This window comes from Oncorhynchus mykiss, chromosome 16 (genome assembly GCF_057628025.1).
Source record: "Oncorhynchus mykiss isolate SJ-2025 chromosome 16, ASM5762802v1, whole genome shotgun sequence".
Classification (NCBI taxonomy): Eukaryota; Metazoa; Chordata; class Actinopteri; order Salmoniformes; family Salmonidae; genus Oncorhynchus; species Oncorhynchus mykiss.
Genome location: NC_143037.1, coordinates 22,336,727 through 22,351,641, shown reverse-complemented (window position 1 = coordinate 22,351,641; position 14,915 = coordinate 22,336,727). Strand labels below are relative to the sequence as shown.

The window sequence follows — 14,915 nt, the reverse complement described above, 5'->3', positions numbered from 1 at the left end:
AATGATTAAGGTCACGGAATTAACAGTAAAGGTTCCCTCTTTAATATCCTCTTGCAGATAATCCAAGGATGAGAACATTCTTCACTGTTGTCAGTGGCAAAACCTTGGATTGTCATAAGGAATTTTTTGAACAACTCACCATGCAACGAGACTTTACTGAAGTGATGACCCCGGAGAAGAGTGATGTCATCATAACTTTCTGTCCTATCGTCAGTCGTGCTAGGACTGATATTGAAGCAGCACTGCAGGAGATCCCAAGTAACGAAGCAAAGTTATTGACATATACTGTATATCTGAAATGTTTTATATGAAATCCATGTCCGTGTTGACCTATGTATCTAGCAAGGCGCTAATTATCTGAGTGTTTTATTTGTTAGCTTTTTGTTATGCTAAACATTTTTTTGTCACTCTCTATACAGCTGGTAAATGTGTTGTTTTGGTGGTGCTGCATCATACCTTCAACCCAGACTGCACAGTACCTGACAGTAGCAGACTGGTGACCAGAGGTGATATGCTAACAGTGGACTGTCTGTTCCATGAGAACCAGGGACTACTGGACTGTCCTCGCAATACAGAAGCAGTCCGTACGATTTGGAGCCATCTGAACATACAGCCAATGGTAATTCACCCCACCAACAACCTACATGTACCATTAGTACATTTCTCTCATACTCCCCATGCATACTTTTGTCATGTTTTTTTATTGACCCATTCAAATGTGTCATGTCACCTATACAGTATACAAATATGGAGAAACACAGATTTCACAAATGTTTCATTAATCATTCTGATAGTCTTAGAATAATGATTGCTAGTTTAATGTTCGTTTTTGACTGTGTTTGATGCCACAAAACAACATAATAATAAGAACACCCGAAAAGGTTTGTTCAAAAACAAAAAGCCGAGTGAGCAGAAGAGTAAGAAGCAAGTGGATGCACCGAAAAAAGAACTACGGGAAGAAAAATGTCAGCAATGTGTACACAAGGACAGTCTACTAAAGCAAATAGATGAACTAAACCAAATACTTGGTGAGACAGACTTTCAATAATCACAAAGTTATTATTTAATCATAACCACTATTACAGACTCATTTTGATAGTTACATCTCCTCATACTGTTCTATCATACATGTAGTATCACCACAGCTGCCTTGCATTTTTGCCTAATGTCCCAACACAGAATTTGCATGTCCTTTGTCATCTCAGATCAACAGGTACATGATCTGAAGAACGAGGTAGAGAGACTGAGAAGCCAAGTCACAGCCCAGATGACTGGTGAGTCTGATCTATAAATCTCAGTGATTTGTTTCCAAACAAGTGCAGAGACTTGATGTTTGTCAAGCTCGCGAATGCAAACTAATCATAAACAGATGTAGCCTACACACAACAGCTAGCCGGACGTCCCAGTTTCCCCTCTGGTAGATTTTTATTCCTTCATTACTACTGATATGTAATTGATGTAGAAATGTTACATGTCTGATTTGCAGGTAGAAATGTTACATGTATAAGCTTTAAACGCTTCGAGGGCTTCAACTTTTCAACCGCAGACTATTTTCACTCATGACTTTGTCCGGCACCACCTTTACTGGGCCTTTTGACAGTTGCAACTCTTTCATTTCAACGTAATAGGATTGTTCAGCGAAATTAGGACCTCAGATACCCTAAGCAGTCTATGGACTGATCTTAATCTCTCCTGGACAGATTCTGCGCCTCAACCTGAACAATCGGTTGTGACGGGATGGAATGCACAGGATAAGGAGCAGCAGTCGGCCCATTGTTTGTGTTTTCATCACTGATTATTTGGATGGGGGGGGGGGGGGGTTTAACAAGTGACATCAATAAGGGATCATAGCTTTCATCTGGATTCACCTGGTCAGTCTATTCATGTTTAGTACACTGACCATTTTATTCCAAAACAGTCACATCGTTGTGATGTGAAACTTCAGACACTTTTTGCTGATCAAAATAAAGTTTTAGTTTAAAATGCTAACATAAGCGCTTCTTGTTAGTGACTTTTCTACCAAAACCAAAGTGTGGATTGTAGTCACTCCTTAGAGCAGTCTGATCTCAGTTAACCCAGAACCTAAATATTTCTAATTTGATGAGCTGTGTGATTAAGGTCTGGGTCCTGTTAGAAATTGGGAGTTTCGGTTTGCGAAGTCTCCACCCTCGCAAAAGGAAACTCTCAGCCCCCCCCCAAAAAAAAATTATTATCTGCATAATTAATACACCCCTGGGCTCCATATCCAGCTCTCTGAAAGCCTCTTGCTTGGTGTCACACATTTTGTGGTGCATGTTTGTCTCTTAAGTATGAAAAATTCCTATACTCTATAACAAAACAATTGCACTGATATACAATATCAAATCAAACTTTATTTGTCACGTGCCGAATACAAGTGTAGACCTTACTGTGAAATGCTTACTTACAAGCCTTTAACCAACAGCGCAGTTCAAGAAGTGTTAAGAAAATATTTACCAAATAAACTAAAGTAAAAAGTAACACAATAAAATAACAATAACGAGGCATGGACTCACAAGTTGTCGAAAGCGGTCTACAGGAATGCTGGCCCATGTTGACTCCAATGCTTCCCACAGTTGTGTCAAATTGGCTGGATGTCCTTTGGGTGGTGGACCGTTCTTGATACTAACACGGGAAACTGTTGAGCATGAAAAACCAGGCAGCATAGCAGTTCTTGACACACTCAAACCGGCGTGCCTGACACCTAATACCATACCCCTTTCAAAGGCACTTCAATCTTTTGTCTTGCCCGTTCACCCTCTGAATGGCACACATACACAATCCATGTCTCAAGGCTTAAAAATCCTTCTTTAACCTGTCTCCTCCCCTTCATCAACACTGAATGAAGTGGATTTATCAAGTGACATCAATAAGGGATCATAGCTGTCACCTGGTCAGTCTATGTCATGGAAAGAGCAGGTGCTCCTAATGTTTTGTACACTCAGTGTATCTCAAACAGTATTTTGGTGAATGGTCTGTATAGTCATCGTTTCTTTATAACTTTTACAGAAACATATCATTAGCCTAAGACGAACACGAGATAATCAGCAAAAAGTTAGGAGAAGAATCCTGAGTGCAGGTGTAAATTCAACACTCATGTAGGGGCAGCAGGTAGCCTAGTAGTTAGAGCGTTGGGCCAGTAACTGAAAGGTTGCTAGATCGAATCCCCGAGCTGACAAGGTACAAATCTGTCGTTCTGCCCCTGAACAAATGAGGTTCCTAGGCCGTCATTGTAATTAAGCATTTGTTCTTAACTGACTTGCCTAGTTAAATAAAGGTTAAATAATGTCATACATGTATACCCATTTAATCATGTGTTACCCATAAAGAATACATTCTACAGGTACATATATCACATTGTGAATATGGTCATGGCCTTGTACCATTTTAAGAAGTAAAAAATAATCTGTACATTTTGTTTTGATAAGAGTTTTGATCAGAGTTGCACTAATGTGTCATACTCTCTTGATGTCTATGAGGAACAAACTTAAATCTAAAAAATGATGTTATCACGTGAGCCTCATCAGCCTTGTCTTTGGATAATAAAATGTATTATGAAATTAAATTGTCTGAGGTCTCATTTTGTTTCTGACGCATACAGGTCCAGCTGTGCAAAGATGATTTAGCTAGTACTGTCACTGATGTGGACATGATGCATACTTTTCTTAAGAAGAACTTGTACTCAATTTAGTAATAGACGCTGTAAGTGAATGGGCTTTAGCCCATAACAGCTTTCATGTACCTTAGCGCTAGTTCCAACATGCAGAGAAAAGGGAGGAGATAATTGATATCACCTGACTAAAGGTGAAAGTGTAAGGGCTCTATTCAATCCACATTGCGGAAGTTCAGCTTTACGGTGACCTTTTCATTTCTATCACGGAATCTGTAACTCTTCAACACATAAGTAGTCAACACCCAAGAAGATGCATTACAGTGTGCAAAATGCTGTTTAAATGTATTACAAGCAGTGTGATTTTCAAGGACACTTCCATATTGTAGAAATGTTATCTGAGTTGGAGTGAGGTAAGAGGGCATCTCTGTAAATGTAATTTCCCAAATAAGTGAGTTCCGAAAGTATTCGGGCAGTGACGTTTGTTTGTTTTGGCTCTGTATTCCAGCAATTTATATTTGAAATTATACAATGACTATGAGGTTAAAGTGCAGACTGTCAACTTTCATTTGAGTGTATTTCCATCCATTTTAGGGGAGCAACAGTATTGGGACAAATTCACTTACTGTATATGTGTATTAAAGTACTAAAAAGTTAAGTATTTGATTCGCTTACGGTTTGTTGAATCAGTATCTGTACTCACAGAGACGGTGTGGACGTAGAGGGGCTGCAACAGGATACGGTCGCATGTGCTCCCTCTCCAGCCTCTAGGTCACCAGGCTGATTGTTATGGCGCACACCTGTCACCAGCGTTACGTGCATAATGACACTACATCACCTTGGGATGCATAGAAATAGTGCACATAGAACAGATTCACCACTTCTTAGATTTGATTCAGATTCAGAGTGATTCATAGTCACGTGTACAGGGTTGCAGGTGTGATTTCAGGGTACAGGCTTCGAGCACCGACATGCAGGACTAAGTGAAATAAAATAATGAAAATGGTCATTTAAAAAAACGATTTAAATATAAATAGCACTATGTACATAATAGCAACTGTGGCAATGATAAATAAATAAATGTCCATATGGGCGGAGGCAGAGTAAAGACTGTTGAGGGGGTGGGATGACCATAAGGGGAGCAGCAGCATGACCATTTGGGGGGAGGGGGGAGCAGTAGGAGAAAGAATGTCCATAGGGGGAGTAACAGGGGGAGGGGGAGCAGATAGCTGACTAGTGGTGGTTATTCAGGAGCCTGATGGTCTGAGGATAGACACTATTGGTCAGTTTTGTTGGTCAGGCAGTGTGCACCCAATGGTGCGTTCGGCTGCATGCATCACCCTCTGAAGAGCCTTGCGGTCCGCAGCGATGGAGTTGCCGTACCAGGCTGTGATGCAGCCCAGGAGTATGCTCTCGATGGTACTCCTGTAGAACACTGTGAGGGCCCTCGGTGACAGGGCAACATTTTTCAGCATCCTGAGGCTGAAGAGTCGCTGTCGTGCCTTCTTCACTATGGTGTCTGTGTGGTTAGACTATTTCAGCTTCTCTGAGATGTATACACTAAGGAATTTGAAGTTATTGACCATCTCCACGGCGGCCCACGTTGATGAGGATGGGGGCATGTCCAGCCAGGTTCCTCCTGAAGTCCACAATCAGCTCCTTTGTTTGGCTAACTTTGAGGGAGAGGTTGTTTACCTGGCACCACACCGTCGGAGTGCCTACCTCCTCCCTGTAGGCAGTCTTGTCATTGTTGGTGATCAGGTCGTGTCGTCAGCAAACTTGGTGATGGAGGCCACGCAGTCGTGGGTATACAGTGGGGAGAACAAGTATTTGATACACTGCCGATTTTGCAGGTTTCCCTACTCACAAAGCATGTAGAGGTCTGTAATTTGTATCATATGTACACTTACACAAAAAATCCAGAAAATCACATTGTATGATTTTCAAGTAATTAATTAGCATTTTATTGCATGACATAAGTATTTGATCACCTACCAACCAGTAAGAATTCCGTCTCTCACAGACCTGTTAGTTTTTCTTTAAGAAGACCTCCTGTTCTCCACGCATTTCCTGTGTTAAATAAAGGAGGAATTCTGTGACGAGTTGCCCTGTTGGAGCAGGGTAGGGTTCTCTGTTGAAGCAGAGAAGCGGCCATGGGATGACATGACATGTTTACTAGTTATGTAGTCCCATGGCACAATCCTGAGATTGAAGTAAAAAAAATACTCCTGCAGGTTAGAAAAATGTTGTAAAAGAAAATGAATTAATCAGTGGGCTGGTAAAACAGTTGATTATGATTGAGAAACCAGCTATACATATCAAACCTACATTTAAACAGAACATTTGCTTAGGAGGAACTACCATGTGGGAACAAAATATTTTGATTGAGAAGAACTGACTCCTTTTGAATTTGACGAAAGGAAGACGTTCCTAACTAAATACAGTTTGTTTTGTGTGTTTGTATTTGTTTCCTAAGTGTGTGTGTGTGTGTGTGGACGGGGTTTCACAATGGGAGCCAAGAGCAGTAAGGGAGAGCCTTGTCTGCCCGACCTGCTGACAGGACCGGTCAAGGTAATGGTGGATAAGTGGGGCAGGGACATTCTGGACCAGGTACCCCTAGCAGGTACCTCTCTGGCACAAGGTAGAAGATTTTCCCTTAAAAAGGCACATTGAGTGAAGCTTTATTGGCAGAATGTAGAAAGAAGTTAGAGGACTTGGAAGAAACCAAGAAAGCTAAGGCAAGTAGACTGGGATGATTTATGATAATGACTTTACGCCTCCCTACTATACCCCTGTACCCACCAGCACCCGCCCTGGTTGTCCAACAGCAGCCCGCTCAGGCACCTCCCCCGCCGCAGCTCCCCTAACAATACCTGATACAACTGCAGGACCAACAGACCCCTCAGAGCCAGCCCCAGTGCAGTAGGAACCCATTCTACACACGCCTACAATGACTACCGTTTCGCTGGACGGAGGACAGACTTTATCAGACCCAGCTGGCCAGACTGTGTGATTGCATAAAATAACATTACCCACCCATAACTGATTGGACAGCCATCCATAGTTGCACGCATAAAGCTAAAGGGTCACTGGAAGACTACAGGCATAGATTGGATAACTTTTTCTGCAAGCACAGTGGCATCAGACCATCAACAGACGGTCATTGAACACTGTAAACACGCTGAGAGGCAGCAACTGTCTCAAGAAGATAAGACGAAACAGAGAATGAAAAAGGGAGGTTGTGAAACTACAAGCTGCACAGCTGGCCTTCTATCAAGGACAGGGCCAGCAGGCTCAGGGAGGACCTCAAAATGATGGACAGCGAGGAAAAGGAAGAGGTAGAGGGAGACAAGAAAAGGGGAGACAGTGCTGAAGGACGGGCTGGACAACAGACAGCACAAGGTAATAGCTTGACCTGCTATATCTGTGGACCGGAGGGACATTTCACTAGAACATGTCGAAGCAAACCTACCAAACGTGGTGGGTTTGAAAACTGGACCACCGCTGAGAACGACCCTTTACATCCCACCCCACTGACGCGAGGTAGTGACAGTTGACACTCTTGGAAAGCATTTAAAGATGTTTTCAAGCCCCTGTGAGGAGCCAATGGTGTGTCTCTTCGTCAGTGATGAGTCAATCAATTTTCTAGTAGATACTGGCGCTGCAATGTCTGTCATAAATTCTAAATCTATGTCCAAACCTCCCATGTGAAACGATTCAGTCAGCACTGTGGGAGCCTCGGGAATGACTATGAAAGAGTTGTTCACGATGCCTCTACCTGTTAAAGTTGATGACATGCATAAAACATCAATTCATTTGTTCTGCATGTTGCCCTGTAAATTTAGTGGGAAGAGATCTCTGTACATTGGGAATTAACATTATTTTTTAAAGAAAAGGGCCTCACTGTTATACAGCCTCAGGGGACATGCCATCTCATGACGCTGCCTAACTGACCCAACGTGGGATTGGTACTATGCATGGGACATACAGCACAATGACGGATCACATTGTGACCCAATTGAAGAGATTTTCTCAACAGCCCGCAGCTGTTGGAAACAAACTGGTAGTTTTATGCCACAGACAGACTTACATTGAACCAGTGACGAGAGATTTATATTATGAACAGAACTGGCTGACAGGAACCACACCACAAGAGAGCTTACTATGCAGTGACATATAGTGGGCCCCAATTTTGCATGTCTAAAGAACAAGCTTTATTTTATATTTTTAGTGACAGGGTACCACATGTTTCAGCAGCTAAGGCTACTGTATATAGCCTCGCTACTGTACATAGCCTCAGTACTGTTGTTTTTATTTCTTTACTTACCTATTGTTCACCTAATACCTTTTTTGCACTGTTAGTTAGAGCCTGTAAGTAAGCATTTCATTGTAAAGTCTACACCGGTTGTATTCGGCGCACGTGACAAATAAACTTTGATTTGATTTGACAGATGATGTTGCCTGGGAGGATACTGGTGTCTGGTTGAAATCTGTCTTGCAGGTTACTGACTGGGAAGGTAGAGCGGATGGGTCTAAAATTCTCCACGAGCACACATTATGTGTGCCTTGCTGTTGGGTTGCTGCTGTACAGCGAGGCGTGCATGGTTTAGATCATGCAAAGCCAAATAAACAGATGGTTTCCATGGAGACTGAGCCACCCTTGTTGGCTGTTCTCCCAGACTCTCTGTGGGATAAAGATAAGTATGACATTGGGCAAATGAGGGGGGTGAAACCGTTTACGTCACACCTGAGAGCACACAGACCCGGCCGAGCCCAGTATCCTCCGAGTCAGGAGGCAGTGTGGGATATTGACGCTGTTCATGCTTCATTGGTAGAAAGAGGAGCAATGGTGCCTTGTCCAGACTCTCCCTGCAACACCCCCATTCTTCCTGCCTGAAAAGCTTCAGGTGATTGGCGTTTTGTTCAAGATCTCAGACCTGTTAACGATGCAGTTCATGCAAGCACTCGTTGTGCCAAACCCCGTTACAGTACTATCTGCAGTGCCAGCACCGGCTAAATGGTTTTCAGTTGTTGATTTGGCTAATGCTTTCTTTAGCATTCCCGTCGCTCCAGAATCACAGTTCTGGTTCGCCCTTACATTTTTAAACAAACGTTGGACTTGGACCGTTTGCCCCTAAGGTTATACGGGATCGCCTGCAGTGTTTTTTTCTGCTGCTTTGGCGAACAATTTAGAGGGTTTCATACCCCCTGCTGGGTGTACGTTAATACAGTATGTCGACAACATGTTACTGTGTCTTGAAAACCAACAAGCATGCAAAGTCGACACCAGAGCTCTGTTAGTGTTCCTTGCTGAAAATGGCCACCAAGTTTCTAAGAAAAAAACTGCAGCTTGTGTCTCAATCCATTAAGTATCTAGGACATGATATTATATTCAATGGGAGGAAACGGTAGAGTGTGAGGCTGCCATTCTCTGTACCACAGTCAGTTACAAAACAACATACAGTACCAGTCAATAGTTTGGAAACACTTACTCATTCAAAGTTTACTATTTTCTACATTGTAGAATATAGTGAAGATATCACAACTATGAAATAACACATATGGAATCATGTAGTCACCAAAAATATTTTAAACAAATCAAAATATATTTTATATTTGAGATTCTTCAAAGTATATACCCTTTGCCTTGATGACAGCTTTGCACACACTTGGCATGCTCTCAACCAGCTTACCCTGGAATGCTTTCCCCAACAGACTTGAAGGAGTTCCCACATATGCTGAGCACTTGTTGGCTGCTTTTCCTTCACTCTGCTGTCCAACTCATCCCAAACCATCTCAATTGGGTTGAGGTCGGGTGATTGTAGAGGCCAGGTCATCTGATACAGCACTCCATCACTCTCCTTCTTGGTCAAATAGCACTTACACAGCCTGGAGGTGTGTTGGGCCATTGTCCTGTTGAAAAACAAATGATAATCCCACTAAGCTCAAACCAGATGGGATGGCGTATCGCTGCAGAATGCTGTGGTTGCTATGCTGGTTAAGTGTGCCTTGAATTCTAAATAAATCACTGACAGTGTCACCAGCAAAGCACCCCCACACCATTACACCCCCTCCTCCTCCATGCTTCACGGTGGGAACCACACATGCGGAGATCATCCGTTCACCTACTCTGCATCTTACATACACACGGCAGTTGGAACCAGAAATCTCCAATTTGGACTCCAGACCAAAGGCCAGATTCCCACTGGTCTAATGACCATTGTTCGCGTTTCTTGGCCCAAGCAAGTCTCTTCTTCTTATTGGTGTCCTTTAGCAGTGGTTTATTCACAGCAATTCGACCAAGAAGGCCTAATTCACGCAGTCTCATCTCAACAGTTGATGTTGAGATGTGTCTGTTACTTGAACTCCGTGAAACATTTATTTGGGCTGCAGTTTCTGAGGCTGGTAAATCTAATGAACTTATCCTCTGCAGCAGAGGTAACTCTGGAGCTTCCTTTCCTCATGAGAGCCAGTTTCATCATAGCACTTGATGGTTTTTGTGACTGCACTTGAAGAAACTTTCAAATTTCTTGAAATGTTCCTAAGGATCTTCATGTCTTAAAGTACTGATGGACTTTCTTATTTTGCTTATTTTAGCTGTTCTTTACCAAATAGGGCTGTCTTCTGTATACCACCCCTATCTGTCACAACACAACTGATCGGCTCAAACACATTAAGAAGGAAAGAAATTCCACAAATAAACTTTTAACAAGGCACACTTGTTAATTGAAATGCATTCCAGGTGACTTCCTCTTGAAGCTGGTTGAGAAAACAGCCAAGAGTGTGCAAAGCTGTCAAGGCAAAGGGTGGCTATTTTGAAGAATCTCAAATATATAATATATTTACATTTGTTTAACACTTTTGTGGTTACTACATGATTCCATATGTGTTATTTCATAGTTTTGATGTCTTCACTATTATTCTACAATGTAGAAAATAGTAAAAATAAAGGAAAACTCTGGAATGAGTAGGTGTCCAAACTTTTGACTGGTACTATGTGTTGACACGCAGGAATGGCAGGCTATTGTAGAGCCTGGCTGCATGACTATGCTGAGGTTACAGACACTTGTACAGACACTCTCTGACCACAAGATGGTGATGAATGACAAGATACAGTGGACTCCAGGGGTACTGAAGGAGAACCACTAGTGTCTTATACATTAACTATGGCTGCCTTCCCTAGAGAGTGCTAAATATACCACCACATCTGTCATCCCAAGCTGCAGAATTGTTTGCTCTCACCTGTGCATGCATTTTGTTTAAGGATACTGTTACGATGTATACTGGCAGCAGGTATGCATTTCGGGTAGTGCATGACTTTGGCAACATGGGTTCTTCACATCATCTGGGAAGATAATTTCACATTCTAAATTGGTTGAAAACTTGTTGGGAGGCTATTTTATTGAACATCATGTCTCTGTTAAAAAACATGTTGTTTTCTCTACAGGATGTTTCTGATCTGCAATAAGGTGCAGGGCCTGGGGAAGTGAGCCAATGTGTCAAAAGGGAGAAGTAATGGTTGAAAGAGTACCTGTACTCTCGGGCGCTGAATTTAAGTAAGCAGAATTGAGTTGACTGATCTTTGGATTTGAATTTAAGTGAACCAAATTGAATTTAAAATAGGCCTGGAATTAGTTAACTGATTGAGCTAAGAGTTGACTGCTGTTAAGAAATGTAGATACTGTTAAAGAACTAAGCAAATGAGGGGGTACCCCATGAATTAATGTGTGGACGCACACAATGCCAGAATGATTGTGAATGAATGATTGCATAATGATGAACTGTTGATCACATTTTTCTTAAGGACAGGTCGAATACCTGTCAAGTACACTGCTGGAATCGCAAGTTACTATGCTCTGAACTGCACTTAACAATGCTCTGAAGTTGTCAGACTTCCACAGAAGTCGGTCCCTCTCCTTGTTCGGGCTGCGTTCGGTGGTAAACGTCACCGGTCTTCTAACCATCGCCGCTCCACCTTTCATTTTCCATTTGTTCTGTCTTGTTTTCCTGCACACCTGGTTCACATTCCCTCATCAGACTAAATGTATATTACCCTCTGTTTCCTAGGTTTGTTACCTAGGTTTGTTTGTTTTGTTGAATCCGGTTCATGTTACTGTGGTTGTGCTTTGTGCTGCCTCACCTGTGCCTTTGGGCCAGGGTGTATATTAAAGTTATCCTGTTATCACCCATCTCTGCTCTCCTGTGCCTGACTTCCCGGCAACCAGTCACTCACCCCGTCACAGAAGCAGCTTTGCCTGAACAAAAGAGGAGGACAGCTCCACAAATTGCAGCCAGAAGATTGGGTGGTCATCAAGGACCCTGCAGATAGACTTGGCACCAACAGCGCTGGACTGGTCCATTCCAGGGGCTCCTGACAACCCAGACAGCGGTCAAGGTTGCAGAGAGGTCTACGTGGGTTCACGCCAGCCATTGCCACGTGTTTTGGGGTCCTGGGAGGAACAGGACAGAGCGAGAAGTGACCACAATGCAACTGAAGTATGCAACACCAGGATAGTCCCACGGCGGGACTTAAATAACAGCAAGCTCCAGCTCAAGCCAACGGCAGGCTCAGGACGGGAGTCCAGTAGAGCTAGATTATGAATCAGAATGTCATTAGAATTTTCTACCACAATTAATTTGGCCAGGAAAACAGAGGACCTACTGCCTGATGCCTCTGGATCTGCAGATATATACAGAGAAGATATTGGCTCAACACTCACCTTCAAATCAAATTATAATTGTCACATGCGCTGAATACAACAGGTGTAGACCTTACAGTGAAATGCTTACTTACAAGCCCTTAACCAACAATGCAGTTAAGAAAAATAAGTGTTAAGAAAGTATTTACTAAAATAAACTGAAGTAAAAAGGTTTTATTAAAGAGCAACAATAAAATAACAGTGGCGAAGCTATATACAAGGGGTAGCAGTACAGAGTCAATGTGTGGGGGCACCGGTTAGTCTAGGTAATCGAGGTAATATGTACATGTAGGTAGAGGTAAAGTTATTATGCATCGATAATAAACAGAGTAGAGCAGTGTAAAAATGGGGGGGATATGCAAATAGTCCGGGTAGCCATTTGATTAGCTGTTCAGGAGACTTATGGCTTGGTCTAGAAGCTGTTAAGCCTTTTGGACCTAGACGTGGCGCTCCGGTACCGCTTGATGTGTGGTAGCAGAGAGAACTGTTTATGACTAGGGTGACTGGAGTCTTTGGCAATTTTTAGGGCCTTCCTGACACCGCCTGGTATAGAGGTCCTGGATGACAGGAAGCTTGGCCCCAGTGATTTACTGGGCCATACCCACTACCCTCTGTAGTGCCTTGAAGTCGGAGTCCGAGCAGATGCCTCCAGCCCCGTCAAAGAAAATGGGGTAGTGCTTGGTCCTCTTTTTCCTGTAGTCCACAATCATCTCCTTTGTCTTGATCATGTTGATGGAGAGGTTATTATCCTGGCACCACACTGCCAGCTCTCTAGCATTGGAAATGACAGAGCTATCTCTAAACCTACGTTGGAAACACTTATGACATACGGTACATTCGGAAAGTATTCGGACCCCTTGACTTTTTCCACATTGTTACGTTTCAGCCTTATTCTAAATATAAAAAATAAAAAGAATCCCCAATCTACACAAAATACCCCACAATGACAAAGCAAAAACAGGTTTTTAGAAATGTTAACAATTTAATAAATAAATAAAAAAAATGCAAATATCACATTTACATAAGTATTCAGACCCTTTACTCAGTACTTGGTTGAAGCACCTTTGGCAGCGATTATAGCCTCGAGTCTTCTTGGGTACAACTGTGTTTGGGGAGTTTCTCCCACTCTTCTCTGCAGATCCTCTCAAGCTCTGTCAGGTTGGATGGGGAGCGTCACTGCAGAGCTATTTTCAGGTCTCTCCAAAGATGTTTGATTGGGTTCAAGTCCGGGCTCTTTTTTTTTATTTATTTTTTATTTCACCTTTATTTAACCAGGTAGGCTAGTTGAGAACAAGTTCTCATTTGCAACTGCGACCTGGCCAAGATAAAGCATAGCAGTGTGAACAGACAACACAGAGTTACACATGGAGTAAACAATTAACAAGTCAGTAACACAGTAGAAAAAAAAGGGGAGTCTATATACATTGTGTGCAAAAGGCATGAGGAGGTAGGCGAATAATTACAATTTTGCAGATTAACAACACTGGAGTGATACATGATCAGATGGTCATGTACAGGTAGAGATATTGGTGTGCAAAAGAGCAGAAAAGTAAATAAATAAAAACAGTATGGGGATGAGGTAGGTAAAAATGGGTGGGCTGTTTACCGATAGACTATGTACAGCTGCAGCGTTCGGTTAGCTGCTCAGATAGCAGATGTTTGAAGTTGGTGAGGGAGATATAAGTCTCCAACTTCAGCGATTTTTGCAATTCGTTCCAGTCACAGGCAGCAGAGAACTGGAACGAAAGGCGGCCAAATGAGGTGTTGGCTTTAGGGATGATCAGTGAGATACACCTGCTGGAGAGTGTTGCCATTGTGACCAGTGAACTGAGATAAGGCGGAGCTTTACCTAGCATGGACTTGTAGATGACCTGGAGCCAGTGGGTCTGGCGACGAATATGTAGCGAGGGCCAGCCGACTAGAGCATACAAGTCACAGTGGTGGGTGGTATAAGGTGCTTTAGTGACAAAACGGATGGCACTGTGATAAACTGCATCCAGTTTGCTGAGTAGAGTGTTGGAAGCAATTTTGTAGATGACATCGCCGAAGTCGAGGATCGGTAGGATAGTCAGTTTTACTAGGGTAAGTTTGGCGGCGTGAGTGAAGGAGGCTTTGTTGCGGAATAGAAAGCAGACTCTTGATTTGATTTTCGATTGGAGATGTTTGATATGAGTCTGGAAGGAGAGTTTGCAGTCTAGCCAGACACCTAGGTACTTATAGATGTCCACATATTCAAGGTCGGAACCATCCAGGGTGGTGATGCTGGTCAGGCGTGCGGGTGCAGGCAGCGAACGGTTGAAAAGCATGCATTTGGTTTTACTAGCGTTTAAGAGCAGTTGGAGGCCACGAAAGGAGTGTTGTATGGCATTGAAGCTCGTTTGGAGGTTAGATAGCACAGTGTCCAAGGACGGGCCGGAAGTATATGGTGTCGTCTGCGTAGAGGTGGATCAGGGAATCGCCCGCAGCAAGAGCAACATCATTGATATATACAGAGAAAAGAGTCGGCCCGAGGATTGAACCCTGTGGCACCCCCATAGAGACTGCCAGAGGACCGGACAGCATGCCCTCCGATTTGACACACTGAACTC

The 14,915-nt window shown here is 43.0% G+C and overlaps 1 protein-coding gene across 4 annotated transcripts in view; it reads left to right on the top strand.

Annotated features, from left to right (window-relative positions):
- The window catches only part of LOC110491643 (putative RNA-directed DNA polymerase from transposon BS), a 32,064-nt gene extending 28,481 nt beyond the window's left edge, over positions 1 to 3,583 (top strand). Inside the window, exons 8-12 of one of the 4 annotated variants that reach the window (XM_090202257.1) lie at positions 58 to 258; positions 420 to 619; positions 882 to 1,028; positions 1,206 to 1,274; positions 1,701 to 3,583. In XM_090202257.1, coding sequence (XP_090058383.1) covers positions 58 to 258; positions 420 to 619; positions 882 to 998 — 518 coding nt within the window. In that variant the 3' untranslated portion in view covers positions 999 to 1,028; positions 1,206 to 1,274; positions 1,701 to 3,583. The other 3 variants (XM_090202255.1, XM_090202254.1, XM_090202258.1) reach the window with 3 other exon arrangements.
- Positions 3,584 to 14,915: the final 11,332 nt, after the last annotated feature.